This window comes from Toxotes jaculatrix, chromosome 10 (assembly GCF_017976425.1).
Source record: "Toxotes jaculatrix isolate fToxJac2 chromosome 10, fToxJac2.pri, whole genome shotgun sequence".
NCBI classification, from domain to species: Eukaryota; Metazoa; Chordata; class Actinopteri; family Toxotidae; genus Toxotes; species Toxotes jaculatrix.
Genome location: NC_054403.1, coordinates 7224812 through 7244716, shown reverse-complemented (window position 1 = coordinate 7244716; position 19905 = coordinate 7224812). Strand labels below are relative to the sequence as shown.

Genomic DNA, 19905 nt, shown 5'->3' with positions numbered 1-19905 from the left:
TACAACATACAACAAATGTTACAACATTTCAAATGTTAATGTGAAAGGAGGATTTTAGGGAGGAAGTGTAAAAAGCATTGTGAGTCTGTTCTGATTACTAACTTGAACTATTATGTGTACATTATTTTGACTTGGTTCCACGTTGACGTCTCCTCTCTGTCCTTTCTCTTCTGCCTTTCCCCAGAAATACCATAAAACGTGTTAAGGAATAAGCTACATCTGTACAGGTTACCCAGAAGAGACATCTGAGAAGCATCACAGGTGCCAGCGCTGGCCCTCGGCCCGGACGCTGACAACCACAGAGCTATAAAATGAGGTGAGACCTATGTGACTTCACAGGTAAGCTGTGTGTGTTTACACTCCAGCCAAAAGCACTGCTGCAGTATTTCACACCACGGCGGCGCAGAAACACTCGCAAGATGACAAGTGAGCAAGCTTGTTGCACACAAACAAAGAGCACACACTTCTGTCAGTCTAAGCCTCTGCTCTTTTCTTAATCAGTGAAAAAAATAGCACCTCAAAGTTTGATATATTTATCTGTCCATAAGTTTCTTTCTCTGCCTTCTTTCCTCTGTTTATTCCAAACAAACCCAGTTTTCTGTGCTAGAGAACGTGTGATTACTTCAACAGAATAAACTGTAAATGAACGCTCACTAATCTCCCTCCTTGCCTCTTCATCTGTTGTCTAGCCCTGTTATTCTTTTCCTCCACCTCTTTACCCCTTTTTCTTTTCCTGTCCTTCTTTCACCCACTTACCCCTTGCTTCCTCATCCTCCCTTCTTCCACTCCTCCCTCTCTCTTCCCTCTCTATACTGTTTAAGTCTAAATCAGAGGATTTGAAGGGTGTTAAGAGCTGAGGTGTAAAACACCGGCTGGTTCTCTGTAAGCTCCTAAGAGGAGAAAATAATCCAACACAAAGTCTTTTTCTCAACAGCAGCTCTCCTCCCTCTTAATCACCCTATTAGCTGCCTCTTCCTCTTCCTCTCCTCAAAATAATTAAATAAATTCTAATGTTAAATAAGGGTCAGGCATCAAATGTGACCACTGTTTTTCCTAAGCTGATGATTTGATGCCTGGAGTCTAATAATCTATCACATCGACCAAATCCCGCTGTTTTGTTAGTCTTCATTCAAGGTTGTTTGACTGAGTTTGTGAGCGTCTGCTTCTTCCTGTGTTTATGTTCATTTAAATCATCAGTGATGCAGCCGTCTGCACACACAGCTAACAATGACGAGGCATTTGTTCTGATTGCAGGATGCCTTCTGTTCAATCAGCCAATCACGCTTCATGTTTATTGATACCGAGCATTTCCATAAATCTCAGGCGTTGTGCCGAGGTTCATCTCTCCCTGCCAGACTCCTATAATATCAAGGAACGATACACGAAACTGAAAAATGCAAAACAAATGGCAGGGAAAGACTGAGAGAGCCATTTAATCGTCTATCTTCCATGTAATCTCTCTGATGCATTCTCCCGTTCAGTCTCCCCAAGAACTAAATAATAAACTGTTGCACACAGAGAAAGAACAGAAAATGTGGCTTCCTCTCACTTTCCTCCCCAGTCATATCTTTCCTCCCTCTCTCTGTCCCCTCTCTCTGTTTCTGATGCACTCTCACCCATCTCTCTCATCTTCCTGCACTCACTTCCATCCTTCTCCCTCTCTCTCTTTTTTATATTCATAGGATTTTAAAATGTCTGTAATGGCCCTGGTAGATCAAAACACTCCTTCTCCCACTGTGTGTGTGCATGTGCTTGCTTGTGTGTGTGTGTGTGTGTGTGTGTGTGTGTGTGTGTATGTGTGTGTGTGTGTGATTTGCATATCGTGGCTATGCTCTGATTGGCAAACTGGCAACACAGAGCCCAGCGGGGCATTTTTTATTAAAAGGCCTTACCACACACACACACACACGCACACACACACACACACACACACACACACACACACACACACACACACACACACACACAAACACACAAACACATACACAAAGTTAGGCACAGCCACTGGCCTGTATCAGAACCTAATGAATAATACTAAAGAGCTAGCAGTAGGGGTTCTCCATGTATTGTTCTGTAATGCCAAGAGCAATAAAGATTTTTATTACCATATTTTTATGGGCACCAGACATAAGCTGTTATGGAATAGTCAGATATTTTATAAGCCGTTTGGACCAGTTTTTTATTGTTCAAAATGAAGTTGCCTTGTAATTTATTATATTTTACTAGTCAAGATGTATAAGTACTGACTAGGATGTTTTACTGCATTAACATCCCAGGGAATTAATATTATTGCATTAAAACTGTGCAGCATGTCGGTTTCAGTCACATATCAGTAATATGTTCAAGACAACATGAAAGAACCTTTAATTTGGAAATAATATGAAATATTGAGGACTTCCCTCTTTTATTAAATTGCCTAAAAAGTTTAATCAGTGTATTTCCAAATACTAAGTTCTGTAAATGTATTATGTGAAGTAGCCTATCACTTTACCAATGGAACAATATAAAATAGCTATTTTTTCAGTGAGAGTAGGCAGTCCACTTTATTTGGCACCACGTGAGAACATGACATAATAAATGTACTTCCAGAACAGGCAGCTCTAGTTAGATCAGAGGAGATAATGTAGTGAGGGTATAATGAACAAAGGGCAGGGGGAAATTAGAAATGTGGATTTACTTTTTTTTCAAAGCCTAACTGTGTATCATGGCTGTGGGACATACAGCATAAAACAATCTTCTCTGGCTGCAATTAAACAAATCATCACTGCAGCAGATTCAGCCCAGGCTGTCAACCATCAATTTACCCAAAAATCTGTGGTGGAAAGTTACTAAGATTTTTTATACAAGTTCTGTACTTATATACCTTTTTGAAGACCTAGTACTTAATTAGAATATTTATGATGCTACTTTATACCTTTAGTCCACTACATTTCAGAGGCAAGTGCTATACTTTTTGCTCTACTGCATTTATTTGACAGTTGTCATTGCAGATTATGTTTTTAATACAAAATATATCATCATTTAGGGCTGGATTACAAACCCCACAATCCCAATATTCACTGTATATCAAGAGTTTCTGATAGTTCAATTAATGCAAATTTGTTTCGAATTTTGCACTAAATTACAATTCTGTAAAATTTGATTTTTGTTTTTGAAGATCTATTGTTTAGATTATCTAACTATGCTTGTTAATGCATGTCCTCTCAACTTTCATTGCATTTTGCTTTGATTTGCATGTTGAATGTATACTTTTATATTATACTTTTACCTATGACGGATCAGACTAGTTTTCCTCTGTGGTATTGCTACTTCTACTGAAAAGGATCTGAATACTTCTTCCACCCTGGCCCATAATTCTTTTATTAAATGTCACAGACTCAGGCTTTAAACTATGAATTAAAGTCTTGTCTGTGTGAACCCATGACATCAGATACAGGTACATGCTGCTGCCGGCACACTCTGCCACCAAATCACTTCAGCAGATGATGTGGGAGCTGCTGTGAAAGTGCAGGGATTGACTGCTGCGACCCCTGGCCAACGATCACCGGGAGCCGCTGTGTGTCGAGTACCCAGCCCTGCCCCGATTTGAACTGCAGACCTCAGATTCACCAGCGTTGTGTAGCTGGAATTTTTTTTAAATAAGAGCAGTTTTATCTGACCAGACTCTTGAAAAATGTCTAATTCAGATGGTTTGAAAGGGGGATTTACTTAGTGAGATGACAGCACTCTGAGGGGTGATAATACACACTATCAACCTCTCATAGTGACACCGGAGATCAATGCTGATCGTTGCGGCTAATCCAGTAAACAGAGCTATAATGTTAATCCTGAGGGTAAACAGTTAATCTAAAATCATATTATGTCTGTTATAAACAGCAACACTAAATAACTAACAGCTCTGTGGCAACCGCAATCATAAAACTGCCACTGTGTGTGTGTGTGTGTGTTTCCCTCTCTAAGGGAAAAGCAATCTGTGAAATGTAAAGAGAAATGTAGCGATGTACTTTTGACTTTGTCAGCAATGTTCTTGCTGATGCTGACATGCTTTTCGCTTTCTTGCTGCTTGTACATTGTCACATAACATGACATAACATCACCGTGTTGTTATCTAACTCCGCAACATTCACAAGAACTCATTATCACAGAGCACAGCCATCTCCAGATTATCTTCTAACAAAAGTGGAGATGATCTAAGTGTTAAAATATTGAGCTTTAAATCCCACAGAGACTAGCCCAGGCTGCTGCCCTCTCTCCTCTGTGATCTCTCTTATCGCAGGGCAGCTATTGCTGTGATGACACCCCAGCAGCACCTTGCTGATGGGAGACCTCCCCTGTGCTATTTGGCTTTGAGTATATTTCTCCCCAAGCACCCTCTTCTCTGTCTTACTGCAGCCACTCAAGGGTAGTTTGATTCATTGGTCTGTATTCTTTGTTTCTAGAAGATGATTTTATGATCCTTTTATTGTCAGCATAAAAGCTAAATCATTTCATCTCCCTCTCTCTGCAGAGACAATTAGTCGGCTTCATGAAAATCAAATAAATATAAGTGTTAAAAAGCTTTCACTCAGTCACAGAGAGGCTCGATACAGTATCACTCCTTTCTAGAAGAAACAGACGTGGTGCCTATAAATACATAGGCACTGTTACTGTGAATGGTGGTGTCGTGTGTGTATATATTCGTGTACGTCTCGGTCGTGAGTTGACAGGCAGCCTGAGGGAAAGAGAGGTCTTATGGGTATTATGCAAATGAAGCCAGCTGTTTGCTGCATTGGCAGACTCCTCATAACTCTCTTCTAGTTCTGCTGGAAGTGAGAAAATATTTTATCCCTGTTTCCCTCGTCACCACATTCTCTCGCCTCTTCTTTATTTCCTCAGAGGAGGTTTTTCTATAGACTGTAATTTTATATACACCCTTCTCTGCACATTTTACCGTTATTCCTCTGCGTCTGCCTGACTATCCATCTGCACTGTTACAGTAATGAATGTACAAACAGGGGAAGCTTCCTTAAGCATTTGTTGACTTCTATGTGAGGTACTTCACTATGTAAAGTAAATTATTCTGAGGCGGTGAATCCATAGCTCACTGAAAAACAAACAGTTTTCCATGGATATGTCTCATGTTAATTTAGATATTTTACTACTGCAGCCACTGACTTAATTTCAGCTAGTTAGTATAAGCATTCCTTCTTCACTGTAGCATCTGTGGTGGTTTTCTCTCCAATATTTCCCTCCATTCCTCTGTTTTGACTCTCCACTCACTTCAAAACAAGGAGGCTTCACTGGCACAGTAAAATATATTTACATTCATCTGTCATCTTTTTTTCTCTCCTCTTCTGATGCTGTCTCATCCCTATCCTATCCTCGCTCTATGAACAGACCAAACATGACCATTTCACTGTGGTTGCAGAGGTTGTCGCTCATGGTTTTTCCTTTGGTATGTTGCAGGGGTATTTTCTTTTTACACTGTGCTCAAAATTAAGTCCATAACTGTGTGCGAAAAGCAGTATTACTTGATTGTTTGGAAGTTGCATAACTTATAACATTTACATACTATCACCTTACAAATGTTTTTTCATGTTAGCAAAGAGTCATGCTTCCACCTGGCAAAGGCAATGTCAGTTCACAAGCATTTTAACTCTGCTTTGGTCTCCCCCAAGTCATGGGGTAAACATCTAGCTCTTTAGCTGCTAGACACTCCACTACATAAACCGACTGGTTGCTGACTGTCTGTGTATGGAACAGGGTTTATAAGAGCCACGAGAGTGAGAACATTAAAGCTACAGGCCTTAAATTCAAAACAATGAGCTGAAAGACGCAAAATCACTTTGTCAAGCTGAGGGGAGCTGCAGGGTGTGGTCACGGTCATTTAATCCACCGTTGAATAAAAATATTGATTAGTACACTTTTAAAAGGACCATTCACTTTAACAAGGCAGCTAAGTGCTGTGTCCACTGATAAGAAAGTTAGTTACTTTGGCTGCAATGTCAATGTCGCTAGAAATTACTGTAACTAACCATGGCCGAAGGACCTTAATGTAATGACTCCACAGGCATTTGCCAGTAAATCAGCTGCTGATTTGCACTGGCTTACCAAAGTCATAGGTGTTTGATGTCGCAAATTAATATGCAAATTAGGATATGACATCATCTGGCACCTTCCAGCAACACTAATAGCTGCTTCCCCTCAAGTCTCAACAGCGCAGATGCTAGCATTACATATTTAACCCACCAGAACAAAACTTAGCAGGTAGTATATTAGCAGCTAGTTCAGGTGACAATCAGGTGACAACATTTGCACTTTCATAAATGTATGAAGATGTTTAAATGGCAGAGATGGTCCTTTTAATTATAACTGTAGTTATCTGCACAATTTTAAACTCTAATTTACATCACGTAAATTACGTATCCTGTCATGTATGTGCATGCCATCGAATGTTTCCAGCTACATGTGAACCGGGCATCATCCTGTCCAGTTGTCCCTCCATAACCTGTTCAGCAGTCTGTTCCAGCTAAGTGCTTTCTGCTGTTTATAGGACGAGAAACCAGCTCCTGCTGAGACATAAAGAACTTTGACAGACCACAGTTTAAAGGGCAAGAGGCGGGGATGTAGCAGAGAGGAAGTCCATCTTAACTCAGTTTAACCAGCTTCTTAGCCTGACATCAATATTTATAAATGTATATTCCCACGTTCCTTTTATCAAGTTCATGTATTATATAAAGGCAGGATCTTTTCATGCAAAAAGGCATAAATGAATGCTTTCTCTGAGAGCGGAATTGATTTGGTTGGTGTTGGCCTCACGGTGATTACTGACTGGAGGTCTTAGTCTACCCTGCTTCTTATTTACCGCTACATTAGTAGTGAAGCGCTGTATGCACCTCTACACACGCCTGATGGAAACACCACAGCAGGCCTTCAAATCAGTGTGAAATTACATCAACTCTATACTTTGAACTACATGTAAATGAAACTTGTCACAGTACTGTTGGAAATGTCACCTGTCACCTCCATGTTTACCTTCTTGCAGCTTCGCTGGCAGGGCCTTGCAAATATACTTGTATATCCACTTGACTTGAGTGTTGTTTACCTGAATGGAGATGCAGTGGAAACTCAAAGCAATTTGATGTCACTAAAAGCACAGTGACAGCTTGACCTCATGTGAAGCAAGTGTTTCCGTAAAGCACACATTTTTCTCTGATGTATCTTCTTCTGCTAGATCTTTGAGGACGAAAATAAGACCTTTCTTTTTTTACTACGACATTTCTTGATAAGCCTATTGAATTTATCATGACTTTGTGATAACGTAAAATTTAGTATTTTTTAGTTGTTGTTTTTTTTTACACAAAATACAAAGGACATTTTTTGGACATCTTTCAGCTCATTGTTTTGGTTTTATGGCCCACAACTTTATGTTTTGATTTAGTATCACAGCTCTTATCAGCAGCAATATCTGAATCTGAAGGCAGTTGGTGTGTTTCTTTCTTTGTTTGCTTTCAGGTTTGGGTTTTTGACTGTTACACTCGTAATGAATAATAAGTAAAGCTTCTTTTATTTAACTTGTATTGTTGCTAATTTCGTCAGGAATATTAATAAAAATATTATATATTTTTGCCTTGATGCATTTAACACAGCAGGTATCAACATACTGTTGTTTGCTTGTGCGTGTAATGAAAATACAATAGCAACGACTAAACGTGATAATATCTCACACTGGATCAATCCAAAGTAAAATCATGTGTTGCCTCACTTTGAGCTGCTGACAACAACTAAATGTTTGTGCGTGCGTGCGTGTGTGTGTAGGAGTAGATTTAAGCCTACTGTAACTGTTAGGAAAAGATCAATAGTGCTATCTCTCTCTCTCTCTCTCTCTCTGTCTCTCTCTCACACACACACACACACACACACGAATAAAGGCCTCTAATCAATAATTCTATAGTGCTAACAGAAAGCTTCCACAGCAGTTAAAAGGCTTATTGCACACAGTCTCTCTCTCTCTCTCTCTCACACACACACACACGCAAAATCACTTAACACTCAACAGCAGAGCTGTGAGCCAAATATCGAGTATTTCATACACATTCATGGCACCTGAACTAATCTGAAAACAGTTACAGGGAAAGTCAATCATGTTGATTGACTACACAGGAATTTCTTTTATTGCTTTTGCATTCATGTGATGCATTAGGACTATCACCGTTACTACTTTATGTTGCCAGACTTTCAGTTTGCAGGCTCACTAATCAGAGGGTAAAATGTGGCCACTTTGAGCCTCGTTTGCTGGTATAAAATGAGCAGCGGGATTCTCCAAGTCTTTCATTTGCTGTTTGGTTCAATCCTCGGATTTGCTGCTATTTGCTGTTTAAGCTGCAGAACACATCCAATAACTCATCTAACCAGAACAAATACAGCGATGATAAGGTGCTGTAATCAGACAGTCATTGTCTTCCTCTATCCATCCTTCCTCTCTCTGCTGCCCCCACCCCATTTCTCATCATCGGTCTCCCCCTTTTCCTCTCATATCCCTCTCTTCCTCCCCCACCGTCCGTATTGAGTTTACATTTTCTTTCCAATAAACCCTCGCCAGAATAAATATGACAGAGAATGAAAACTAAACGGTAAGCAGGCGATAACGGAGCATCCTCGGATGTGTGGGTGAAACAAAGTGAAAGAAACCACTCATGGCCATGAATGTACTGTGCTCTCTTTCTCACCCTCCATAAGAAAGTAAAGTATATTTTAATTCCCTCCCTCTCTCCCCTGTCTCCCTTGCTTTTTCCTTTTCGGCGCCATATGCTCAAAGCTCCATCTCAGGCTCATTTGGAGTGCTACACACACACAGACACACACTGAAACACACACACCAGCTCTATCAAAGCACAGGAACAGCTGGCTTGCTCGATATGGATGACTACTCGCCTGTCAACTACTTTCACACAGCACGTACACACATACGCACACACCCGCGCATCATCAAGCCTGGTGTTTCTTGCTGTTTTGAGAAGGAAAGTAAGTGAGGGAGGGTAAGAGAGAGAGAGAGAGAGCAGGTCAGAGAGTGAAATGAGAGATTCAGAGAGTGTGAGTGAGAGACTTGTGGAGGAGTAAAGTCACTGTCAGATTCATTTGAGGACAATTACAGAAATGTGTGAATATTCACCATGATTCTATTTAACAAACTAATACAATAGTTTTAATTTTATCTCCTTAAAGAAGAGAGCATTGTTGTTTTTATCTAAAAAAGTGCAAACATGCCCTCAAACCCCCAATATCAGAAGTCAAACTACTCAACCCGTCTAAAACTCAACATTTTAAAAAAGTAAAATTTCTAATGGCAAAATGAAAATGAATAAATATGTATTTGTAGTAAACCGGTTCTCTTCTTTTCAGTCACTCAATTCTGAGTGAATTATTGATTCAATGATTCAGTAATTGCTTTTAAACTTGACATATAAATAGCTGAGCAAACAACAATAACAGTCTGTGAATCTTGTGTCTGTTTTCTCTGTCGTTTGTACCAAATTATATATTTCTTTTATGGAAATGTTCAAAAACTGATTAGAAAATTATTGGGAAATAACAGAGCTGTAAAATTAAGTCATAACAGGCTGGGGATTGTTCCAAAAACTTTTCTTTCTGCCAGGGTACTATGAGATAGTTACACAATCTAAAATTCTGTTATATTTGGTTAAAACTTTTGTTTCGTTTGTGCGTTATGGCACAGCAGTTTAGCATAGCATCTGTCAAAAGCAAGACCTCTGTCATTACATCACTGACTGGGGTGTAGCCCAAAGTGCTGCTGAAGATGGAGACTAATGGGTTGTGACTTATTTAAAAAGCTTCGTATCAAGCTTTAACTAGCTATATCAAACCAAATAAACGTGGTGGCGTAGTAATATTGCAGTTTCTTTATGTGAACAGAAATGTTAAAATGACAATATGTAGTTTCAGGGGGAGCTGAATTCTTTTATTTTCACTTTTTCCATCTCCACATTGTACTGCATCTTCTGGCTATGTGTTTTAATATAAGGGTCTGTACAGACGCTATGGCTCCTGCATCCAGCTCTGAACTTAACTTGTGTTAAATACTGATGTATATATATCTATCTAAGTCATATACATATACACTATGTCGCAATGGTTTTTCTCTTACCTCCCCTGTGTGGCTCAGACTCAGTTTTGGTAGTTTATTCTTCACATTTCCAGAGTTTCCTCCATAAGCCTGACTGCTGTTGAATCCCTCTGTGGCCACTAGAGGGGGTTTAAGCTGTGGAGAGTCACTAGGTGCCTGGTCCTGGCCATCCATTGGTCGAACATACGCTGTTGGCTTCTGCTGAACTGCGACTGGCTTCCCTGATAGGCTACCAGGTGGGAAGGTGGGGGTAGTTAGTCCAGATGTGGGAGTGGTTAGACCAGGTGTAGGCGTCGTCAGAACTGATGTGGAAGCCAGCGGGGAGGAGGATGTTGAGAGGTGAGAACCTGTTTCATTTTCAAACGGGGATGACTTAAAATGTCCACCATTTTCTGTGTTAGTGGAAGACTTAAAATGGCCACTGTCCATGGTGGAAGATCGAAAATTGCCACCATCTGTGAAAGAGAAGGGAAGGAGAAGAAAACCAAGAAGATAAGTCAAGAATCACCAAAGCAGCACCTGTTATAGCAGAATATTGCTTTGCTCTGTGCTGTCAAAATCTAATGAAGGTTGAATGCCAAAAAAGTCCCTCTCGCAGATGGATGGAGCCAATCACAATCAAAACAAATTATGGGTTGCTGGGTGGTTTAGAAATCAGCTGCAAGATTTGGTTATCATCAGACGCACATGTTCATTTTGAAAAATCCCTCCTAAAAGGTGATACAGAACAGTTTTGTTTTGTGACAAATTTCCTCTACCATGTTCTGAGATATTCAGCACTACTTAGAGGGAATAGTTACACGTTTAGGGAAACCCATTTATTCCCATTCTCGTTCACTTGATAAAAGTTAAATGAAAAGATAGACACCACTCTCATGTCTGAATACTAAATATGAACAGCGACCCATTAGCTTATTCCACACACACGCCTTTTAACTTAGACCATAATCATGAACAACTGAATGTGAAAAATATGTTCATGGCAGCCTAGTTGTAGTTCTGAGATGGATGTTGAGAATTTCTGACAGTGAATATCTCTCCTACTTGATAAAAATAACTACAAATGTGTCAACAAAAAAATAACATGTCTGCAAAGTCATGATCTCTGGCAGCTGTGTCACTCGTTAACAAATGGCTCCTAATACACGAAGCTGCAATACTAGCATATTTAGGCTAAAAGACTAAAAGTGTGCGTTTGCCATCTTGGAATGTGTGAACATTCCCAAGTTGGAAAAACAAAAGATGTGAACAACACATTGTACAAGTGCAGCATTACCTTAGCATGAAGAAACAGAGGGAAACAGCTGGCACGTCTTTGTTAAACCAGCTGCCTGCTAGTAACCTTATGTTTAGCGTATGGACACGAGGGTGGTGTCAATCTTCTCACCTTACTCTCAGAGTGAAAGCAAATAAGTTTGTTTCCCAAAATGTCAAACTATTCCTCTCATGCGTTTTTAGGTAATATTTACCTGGGAGAGGAAGGGTTTTGGAGGGGTGGGAAGAGTGCCTTCTTGTAGAAGAAGAAGAGGAAGAGGAAGATGAAGAGGAGGAAGAAGGGCTTGAATCTCCTTTCAGACCCAGTTCATCTTTCAGCGAGCTAAACAGCTCTTCATGCCTTTGCATTTGCTGTTCCTCTAATAAGGACATTTTCCCTCTCCCACTGGTAGCTCCTGCAGCCTGCCCCTGACCATTCTGCCCTAACCCCACAACGAGGCCTGCTCCTTGGGTACTCTGTCCGTGGCCTCCCCTCGACCAGTCCATGGAGCTTCGTGACTTCTTTGAATTCTGATGTGGGACTGTTGATGCGCTTGATGAAGATGTGGTCGAAGCGGGAGGCTGCATGGAGGACGAAGAAGAAGAAGGTGCATTTCCCATCCTCTTGTCCCCACCTGCCTCTGCTCCTCCTCCACCTCCTCCTGCTCCTCCTCTTAAGGTTTCGTTGAAAAGCTGGGAGTCCATTGCTGGTCTTTCTGTCGTTGAAGTGGTCGGGGTTTGCAGGTTGTTGTTTGCGCTGCTGCCTTTGGGGATTCCCACCAAGTGGCTCTGGTTGGAATGGCTCGTTAACAAGTCTTTCATTTCTTCGTAGGAGCCCAGCGTGTTCTGGACGCGACTGGCCAGCGCATCACCTTTATTAGTCTGAAAGGAGAAAGGACAGAACAAAAAAGACAGGAGGGACGGAGAGAGAGAACAGTATTAATTAAGTCTTCCATTTTTCATTTTCTCCACACTTAATGAAAAGCCCTCTTTATTCATCCGGAGAGGAACAGTGAGAGACATACAGGGTGACCACTGACCAGACATCAGGACGAGATGATTAATTAAACACATGCCACCCTTAAGAGGGTCCAGTCCAGGATGGAGCAGGAAAATTAATGGAGCAGGAATCATTATTAGCCTGACCCCAGATTCTCAAGAAATCATCTCTTGGAGGACAGTGCGGGCCTTACTGACATATGACCGTGTAATACTGAGATGTTCCTCAGAATAGCTTGAGCGTACCTTTTGTGTCAATCATTGGCTGTTTCTTCACTATATATATGTATATAAGTATATGATTTGATCATTTGGCATTTTTGAAAGTACAAGGGCAGTGAGCAGTGGGTTCAGCAGTTTCTATATTTGGAACCAGATTCTTGCAAAAAGCCATGAAAGAGGTGGATAAAGCAAAGACTAGTAGATTTTTATATAACTACGTATAACTATGCAACAAATTGTGTTACGACTATTAATCATGACAAAGTGTGAATTATTCAAGATCTACAGCCTGTAATTTAATCGTGACACTTCATGATGAATTACGGACAAATGATGAACACTGGAAACACTGAGTAAGATCAGTGTGAAATATGACCCTGTAATTTTACTCTACATAAGTTTTGTGGATTGATCAATAGATAATCTCGGCCATAAAGGTGAGGTAGTTGACAGCTGGCACTCTGCTAATCACCCCTGTGCTAACATGAAGGGATAGTGTCAAATACAGTTACAGTAGGTTTAAAGGTTGAAACGTACTGTTTAAGAAGGAGTGAATTAGAACCTTTATCTAATTTTCATGACAGGGTGAAATTGGCTGTATTTGCAGAGGTTAATGAATTCATGAATAATGAATTTATGTTCATAGGGAGTAGGAGATTAACTAGTCTTAGGCAATGTTTCTCAAAGAGTAAAATGTAATAATTATGAATGATCCCAATACAACACTGACTACAGCAGAACATAGCACCAATCATGTAGATCTATGTGAGGCTGTCAGAGTCAACTGTTAAACTTCATTTATTTTCACTGTAACAAAACCATCTTATACATCACCTGCAGATTCAAAGAAAAACGTATCAGTTCATGAACATGATGGATTTATCCTTTATTGCTGAAATCTTGAGAAGGCACAGATCTTATGTCTGTGTGCGTTTTGTTTTCCCTTTGCAAACAGTTTCTGTCTGTAACCAAATAATACTGTAATAACAGGCAATGATCCATGGAGAGGTCTTATTACTGAGGAGGAATCCTGTGTGTGTTTGTGTTAGTGTTAGACACTTGTGATTCTCAGTGAGGGCACTGTAAGTATCATTTGATGGTAATTGCTATATTGCAATAACCTTTTTTCAAAACCGAGTCGGTTTGACAGTCGTATTTGAACCAGGTGTAACTGGAATTAATGGTGTGTTTCTGGTAGAAGTCACACGCCCTTCAGGCATGTTGAAATACCAGTATTCTTAAACATGATCTGCCAATTATTTCTGGATTAACCGATTAATTGTTTAGTCAATGAAATGTCAAAATATAATGAAACAAGATTAAACATCTTCAGTCATTCTAACGGCTCTGAGAGGCCGTTCTCACAGGCACTTATAGCAGCAGTGATTTGAGCAAAGTGATAACGTCAGCATGCTAACACACTCATAGTAACAATGTTAATAAGGAGCTGTTTAGCAGGTTTACCAACCCAGGTTAGCATATATTAGCATTCTAGATCTACACCCTGACTCCTATTGGACCTTGTGATTAAAGTAATTTAACCCTACATATGTTAACATATGTTACAGTCAGCACATTTCTGCAAGATAATGGACGGGTTTGTTTCACTCAAATTTAAGGATCAAATCCCCAGGATTATCTAGTGGTTGAGACATAACTTCCACTTTATCTCTCAAGTACTTTTTTCTTTTTTTTTTAACAACCACCAAAATCAATAACCAGAGAAGACTCCTCCTGCACATAATGTGCTTTTAAAACTTTACAACTCTTTCTAATAATTTCCACTACAACCAACAAACTTCTCAGTCTGGAGGAGGAAGAAAAGAAGCCTGAAAAGACATTTTGATGAAATATGGTATATGTAATATGTGGCAGGATTTTTACTTCACATGGCAGATTTCCACAGGACTAAAAACACCTCTGCTCTGATTATAAACCACAAATTGACCTGGGTTTAATATGACAAATTCTTATGTTTCTGTGTGCCACAAAAACCTCAGCTCAAATCAATGTGACTGGAAGCAACATTCATCTCTTAGAGCGTGTCCCTCCTCACTTCACTGTATTCGTCATTTTTACACTTTAATAAAGCAGGAAAACCATGAAATACCCCCAAAATGACACAGAGCAAAGAATCAAGTCTTATTTACAAAAGATTCATACAAGAAAGCAGAGAACTGCATTCAAATAATCTTAACAGATGTAATTTCTGTGTGTACACACGCACACACAAACACTACACACCGTGGCAAGCCAAAGTTAGCTGTGAATAAATTAGCCCATCTCTTCTCCATCTCAGGCTCATGAATAAAAGATCTGGTGGCTGAAGAGGAACAGAAAACACATTTACAGAGAGGCAAAATGGAAAACAGAGGAGAAGGAGAGGATGAATACCTATGTGTGTGTGTGAGCGTGTGTGTGTGTTAGTGTGTGTGTGAATAGATCATCCCAAATAGCTGCTAACAGCATAACACTCTTTAACAGGATTAGAAGAGGGATTAGCTAATAGCTGACAGAGAAAATGAACGCTGTAGAGAGAGGGAGACAGAAAGACAGACACAGACAGTGACGGACACACGATGGATATACAGGTACAGAGAGAAAAAGACAGAGACTGATGGAAGAAAGAAAATGGGAAAAAATGAAGAAGAGAGAGACCTGGAGTGATAAAAGTTCCATAAATCCTATGTGATAATGAAAAAGGGCTGATATAGATCTCTGAAGGAGCAGTGCACTAAGTTCAGTCAGCACTTAGACACAGAGAAAGTGCAGTGAGAGTGTATAGGCCTTGGTAAATCCACTGAATTGTAAGAAGAAAAGCAACGCCTTCAGAAAAAAAAAATGAAATTGTTAGTGTGGCAAATAAATCAGCAGAAGAAAGTAGCAAGGTGTGCCAAAGCCGTTTTTCAAGTTTAGCAGAAGCTTGAGATAAACTGCAGAGGTCTACGGAGGAAATAGATTAGTTGGAAAGAGCTGGAATATGAAACAAGTAAACATGTTGTCCCCCTGTAGATGATGAAGTCACCCCCCTGGGCCAGTCATTTATAAGATGTACCACTGCTCCAAGTTTTATCTGAATTATTTTTACCTTCAATTATAGTATCCCTGTTAAGTTAATGATTGTAATTAATTAGATGCAGAAATCCTCTGTGCAGCATCATACTTCAGTCTGGTCAAAGGAAGACATGATGAGACAGAATCAGCCCAGTATACATAGGAGCTGCATCCACATTGCACAGTTGTGCACCTCATGATTTATGTCAACTGTCTAAGTGCCAATCCTGGAATCCTGTCCTTAAACGAATCATAATTTATTCGTCATAACTATGGTTATAGTTGCCATGCACAGATGTTGTGGAAAACAAGAATTTTTAAAACAATGGCAATGGACCAAAAACATAATGGACATAATCCAGGGTCTTGCAGAGAGGTGTAATAATGATGTTCTTGTTGGAGATAGGATCAGGAAGAATCCAAACTGAGAAGAGGGCTTTGACACACACCAAAACTATACTTTATATCTTTTTCATTTTTTGCCTTTAATTAATTTGAGCATTGCAAGTACTGTAAGAGCTGAGGTCTAACTTGTATTATTTGTAAATGCTTTTAAATTGTGTACTTATTGCAACTCTTAAAAACTCCATGTTACTGTCGAACTGTGTGTGATGACTGAAATTATCTTTCAGTATAAATTCAGTAGCTGTGTCAAAAGATAGAACTTAAATAGGCTCATGCATTGAGAAGCAGGTATATTTTCTTACTGAAAAAAGACAATCTTAAATCTTACGAAATCCTTTAGTGACAGTTGATTAATTCTAAAACTAAAGGGCAATAAGCTTTGTTCACACCTGTAACCTGCCTCCTAATTGATGAGCAATCCTAACGAGGCGCACCTGAAAAATGTTGTTCACTCTTCTACTTGGAAAAATGCAAAAAGTAGGTTCAGAGTGGACAAACTATTTTCTTATTTGGATCTTATCCCTATAATCGTTTAGGCAACTTAACACAAACACCACAATGCATCATTTTCTCAAGCTTCATTAAAATAGCAGCAGCAATGTCTGAAATATCACCCTTTACACAGCCCAGCCCACAGTCATCTCTGCTCTCTCCTCTCACACACACATCTTGACCTCACCTCAGCACCATTAATTAGTTGGAAACAGTTAGCCGGAGTATGGAGGCACCTATTTAGATTCATTATCAGAACAGCCTCTCATGTGCCGCCAATCGCCCCCTGAACCTCGAGCAGCGTCTCAGTGAGAAGCCCTCGTGTCCTCTGCGTTCAGACACAGCAGCAGTTAAACAGATTCTGTCAAGATTCAAAGCTGGGCTGTTCCAAGGTCGATACACTTGGTGGCATAACCAAGTGTTGAAGTGCCTGGCGGCAGCAAATGAGAGTTAACAAACCAAAATCAATTTTATACACCGGGGCAGGAGAGTGGCCATGGACTTCATGCATGGCTAGTTCACATTCAGCTAAAGAAGAAACAAAGTGATGCCGTCTGAAGTACCTCAGAACAGACCAGGACCTTATGCTTGAGGATATTACACTATTGGTCTCAGAGGGACAACATGAGGCGAAAAAACAAAAGATTGCAGTCGGCTATAATGATCCATGATCCCTCATTAGCATTATCAGCCACAAAAACAGCATTAAAATGAATTATAGTACAAAAAATGTTTGTTGGTTAGCAATAACAATCTCTTTAAATTGATTGCTTACATAAGGCAAAATTGTTTCATATGAGCCTAAATCACAAAGTGGGGCAGCTTTAGAGGAGACTGGCCCATCCCCACTGATTAAGATGCCGTAAATTCACTCCATTTGCCCAAATGAAATTCTGGTGTCAGGTTTGTCCACTTCTCCGCCTGCAGAGATCAATCAAAACTTAACAGCGAAATATAAAGCTGTCTCCTAAACAGCAATGAGAGGGCACTCTGTGTGGAGAAAGCAGCGCTCAGTGTAAAGAATCACAGCTCGGCTGTAAAAAGCTGTGCAGCAGCTTCCTGACATTAGCTTACAGGCTTCTGTTAGCTTGTGTTTCAATCCTTAAATTTAAAGATACAACTTTACATTTGTGTAATATGCTCTTTAAGTTTTAAAGTGTTAAAGAAATGTTTTTTGAGAGATACACTTACTCTTTTTGAGAGTTAAATGAAAAGGCCAGTAAGTTTTTACTGGTTTTTACTGTTTCCCCCTGCTTCTGAAAAGAAAACATGCCTAAAGCTCACTAAATGACATGTGGTATCTCATTTATTTAATTTGTACACAAACAGAAACCTAACAATGACAGTTTGTGTGTTTAGGTGGATTCATTTTACACAAGACTAATCACCTCCCAGCTCCAGCTCGCTTAATGAGTCCTATCATATAACTCATGGAAAGAAAACAAGCAAGTGTTTTTCTGAAAATGTTGAACTATGTATAATTTACTATTAAATAACAGTTTATCAAATTTTTAACCATCCATTAATCAGCTGCTCTTACTTTATAAGGTTCTCCAAACAGGTTGAATCCGGTTGAGAACAGGTCTTCATCCTGTTGGACCTCTTGGTTCCTCCTCTCCCACTCTCTCCTCTTCAGCGCGCTGCGATCCGACTCCAGATGACTGGAAACACAAAGAAAAACACTCGTTAGCATCCCCCAGTGAGGCTGACACATGGCCTGCCACCAAAGAAACCCACTGGGTTTTAATGAGTATTGCTGATAGGTCATTTTTGAAACTGCAAAGAGCATTGGCTGAGGTCCTTTTCCTGCACTGTGATTAGAGTAGCTGGGCAGCTGGTAAAGGACAATAACAGGGTAAATAATTTCATTGCACTCTTTGAAAATCACAAAAATTATATATAAATAAGGAGGAATGAGGAAAGTGACGGCAAGAAAAGACGGATCTTCAAAACATGACTTATAACAGAGAGATAAGTAATAAATGTAAAAATATCAGATTTGATGAATGAAGCTGAATGGTTTGTTTAAGATTACTGACAATCCTGTATTTAGATGTAGGCTTCTTATCATACCTGGCTCTCTGACAGTTTCCATTTCAGTCACTGTTTACCTCACTTCCAACACATGCTGTCTTCCACTGAAACCAATATCCCGATAATCCCATCCTTATTAAAATAGTTAAGTGTTTGTACTTAGTTTCAAAGAATATATGGAAAGTTTTCGGCCTCTTTGAATCAACTCAGTGCTGAGTTTAAGTAGTTACTTTTACTCAGGAATTTTGAATGAATTCTAGCAGCATTTAAATTTGCTCTGGAAAAGGCTGCCAGATCTTCAAACTCCCATAAAATGTTTATCTGCGACTATTTACTGTTCCCTACATGTATGTCAGATTAGACTTTCTAATGTGCCAGTGGCTTGGCTGTAACTTCTGTCTGTATGGGGAACAATTTGATTAAAAAAGAAGCTTTTTTTTTTTTTTTTTTTAGAAAACAGTCAGAAATAAGCCTTTGTCAATATATTTCAAAATTCATGACAAATAGTACAAAGATTTGCCTGCTAATAGCAGCTAAACAGCTAATAGCCTTCCAGCTCTATCTCCATATTTAACACACTGAAAGTAAGTGAATATGATCATTGAGCTATAGGTGTTTAAGTTCAGGGGTTTGTAGAAATATTACATGTTATATTTGTCACAGGTATTTGGAAAGATATACTCAAAAACATGTCTACTGGTAAATATGAAATTATAAATAAACAAAGAATGATTATCTTTATATTCAGTTTATGTAGGAAACTGACACACAAAAAGGACCCAGCCAAAGCATGAGAAATCAGCTGTCTATTACAACTGCAATATTAGCCAGAGCTCATAAAGGCAACCTTTAACAGTTTTTCTATTTATAGTAAGGCTAATATGATGTAACATATGCCATTAGCTGGGTACTCTCATTCATGAGTGCATTCATTTTTAACGTAGGTGAGCCCACTGGGAATTGATCTCCTTATCCAGGCAGTGTTTATGACAAGCAACCCACTGAACCACACCACGCTGCAAAGGCCAAACGCATTTATGTCCTGTTACAGTGTCATTGGATGGATCCCAATAAAATTTACTTTTAATCTTCTAACATTCCTATACTCCTGTTATGAACAGTGGTGTCTTGATAGCCAGAATTATTGCTTGTGGATTTGATTCAAGATTATTTCTTGTGGTATTTAAAATATGAGACAGCTGAAAGTAAACAATGATAGTAATGGCTGAAGGAGAGAGTGGTCTGTGGGGAACAGAGAAGGTGGTGAACCCCAGGTTTTTGGAACACTTCCCTTACATAACCATGTATTTTTAGCAAAAATC

The 19905-nt window shown here is 39.5% G+C and overlaps 1 protein-coding gene across 4 annotated transcripts in view; it reads left to right on the top strand.

Moving 5' to 3' along the window:
• The window catches only part of ids (iduronate 2-sulfatase), a 164665-nt gene that overhangs the window by 94788 nt on the left and 49972 nt on the right, over nucleotides 1-19905 (top strand). For 3 of the 4 annotated variants that reach the window (XM_041048261.1, XM_041048266.1, XM_041048265.1), the window contains one exon: nucleotides 185-316. In XM_041048261.1, the coding sequence (XP_040904195.1) occupies nucleotides 185-212 (28 nt within the window). In that variant the 3' untranslated portion in view covers nucleotides 213-316. Of the gene's footprint in view, nucleotides 1-184; nucleotides 317-19905 lie in introns of those variants that run through there. The other variant, XM_041048263.1, reaches the window with a different exon arrangement.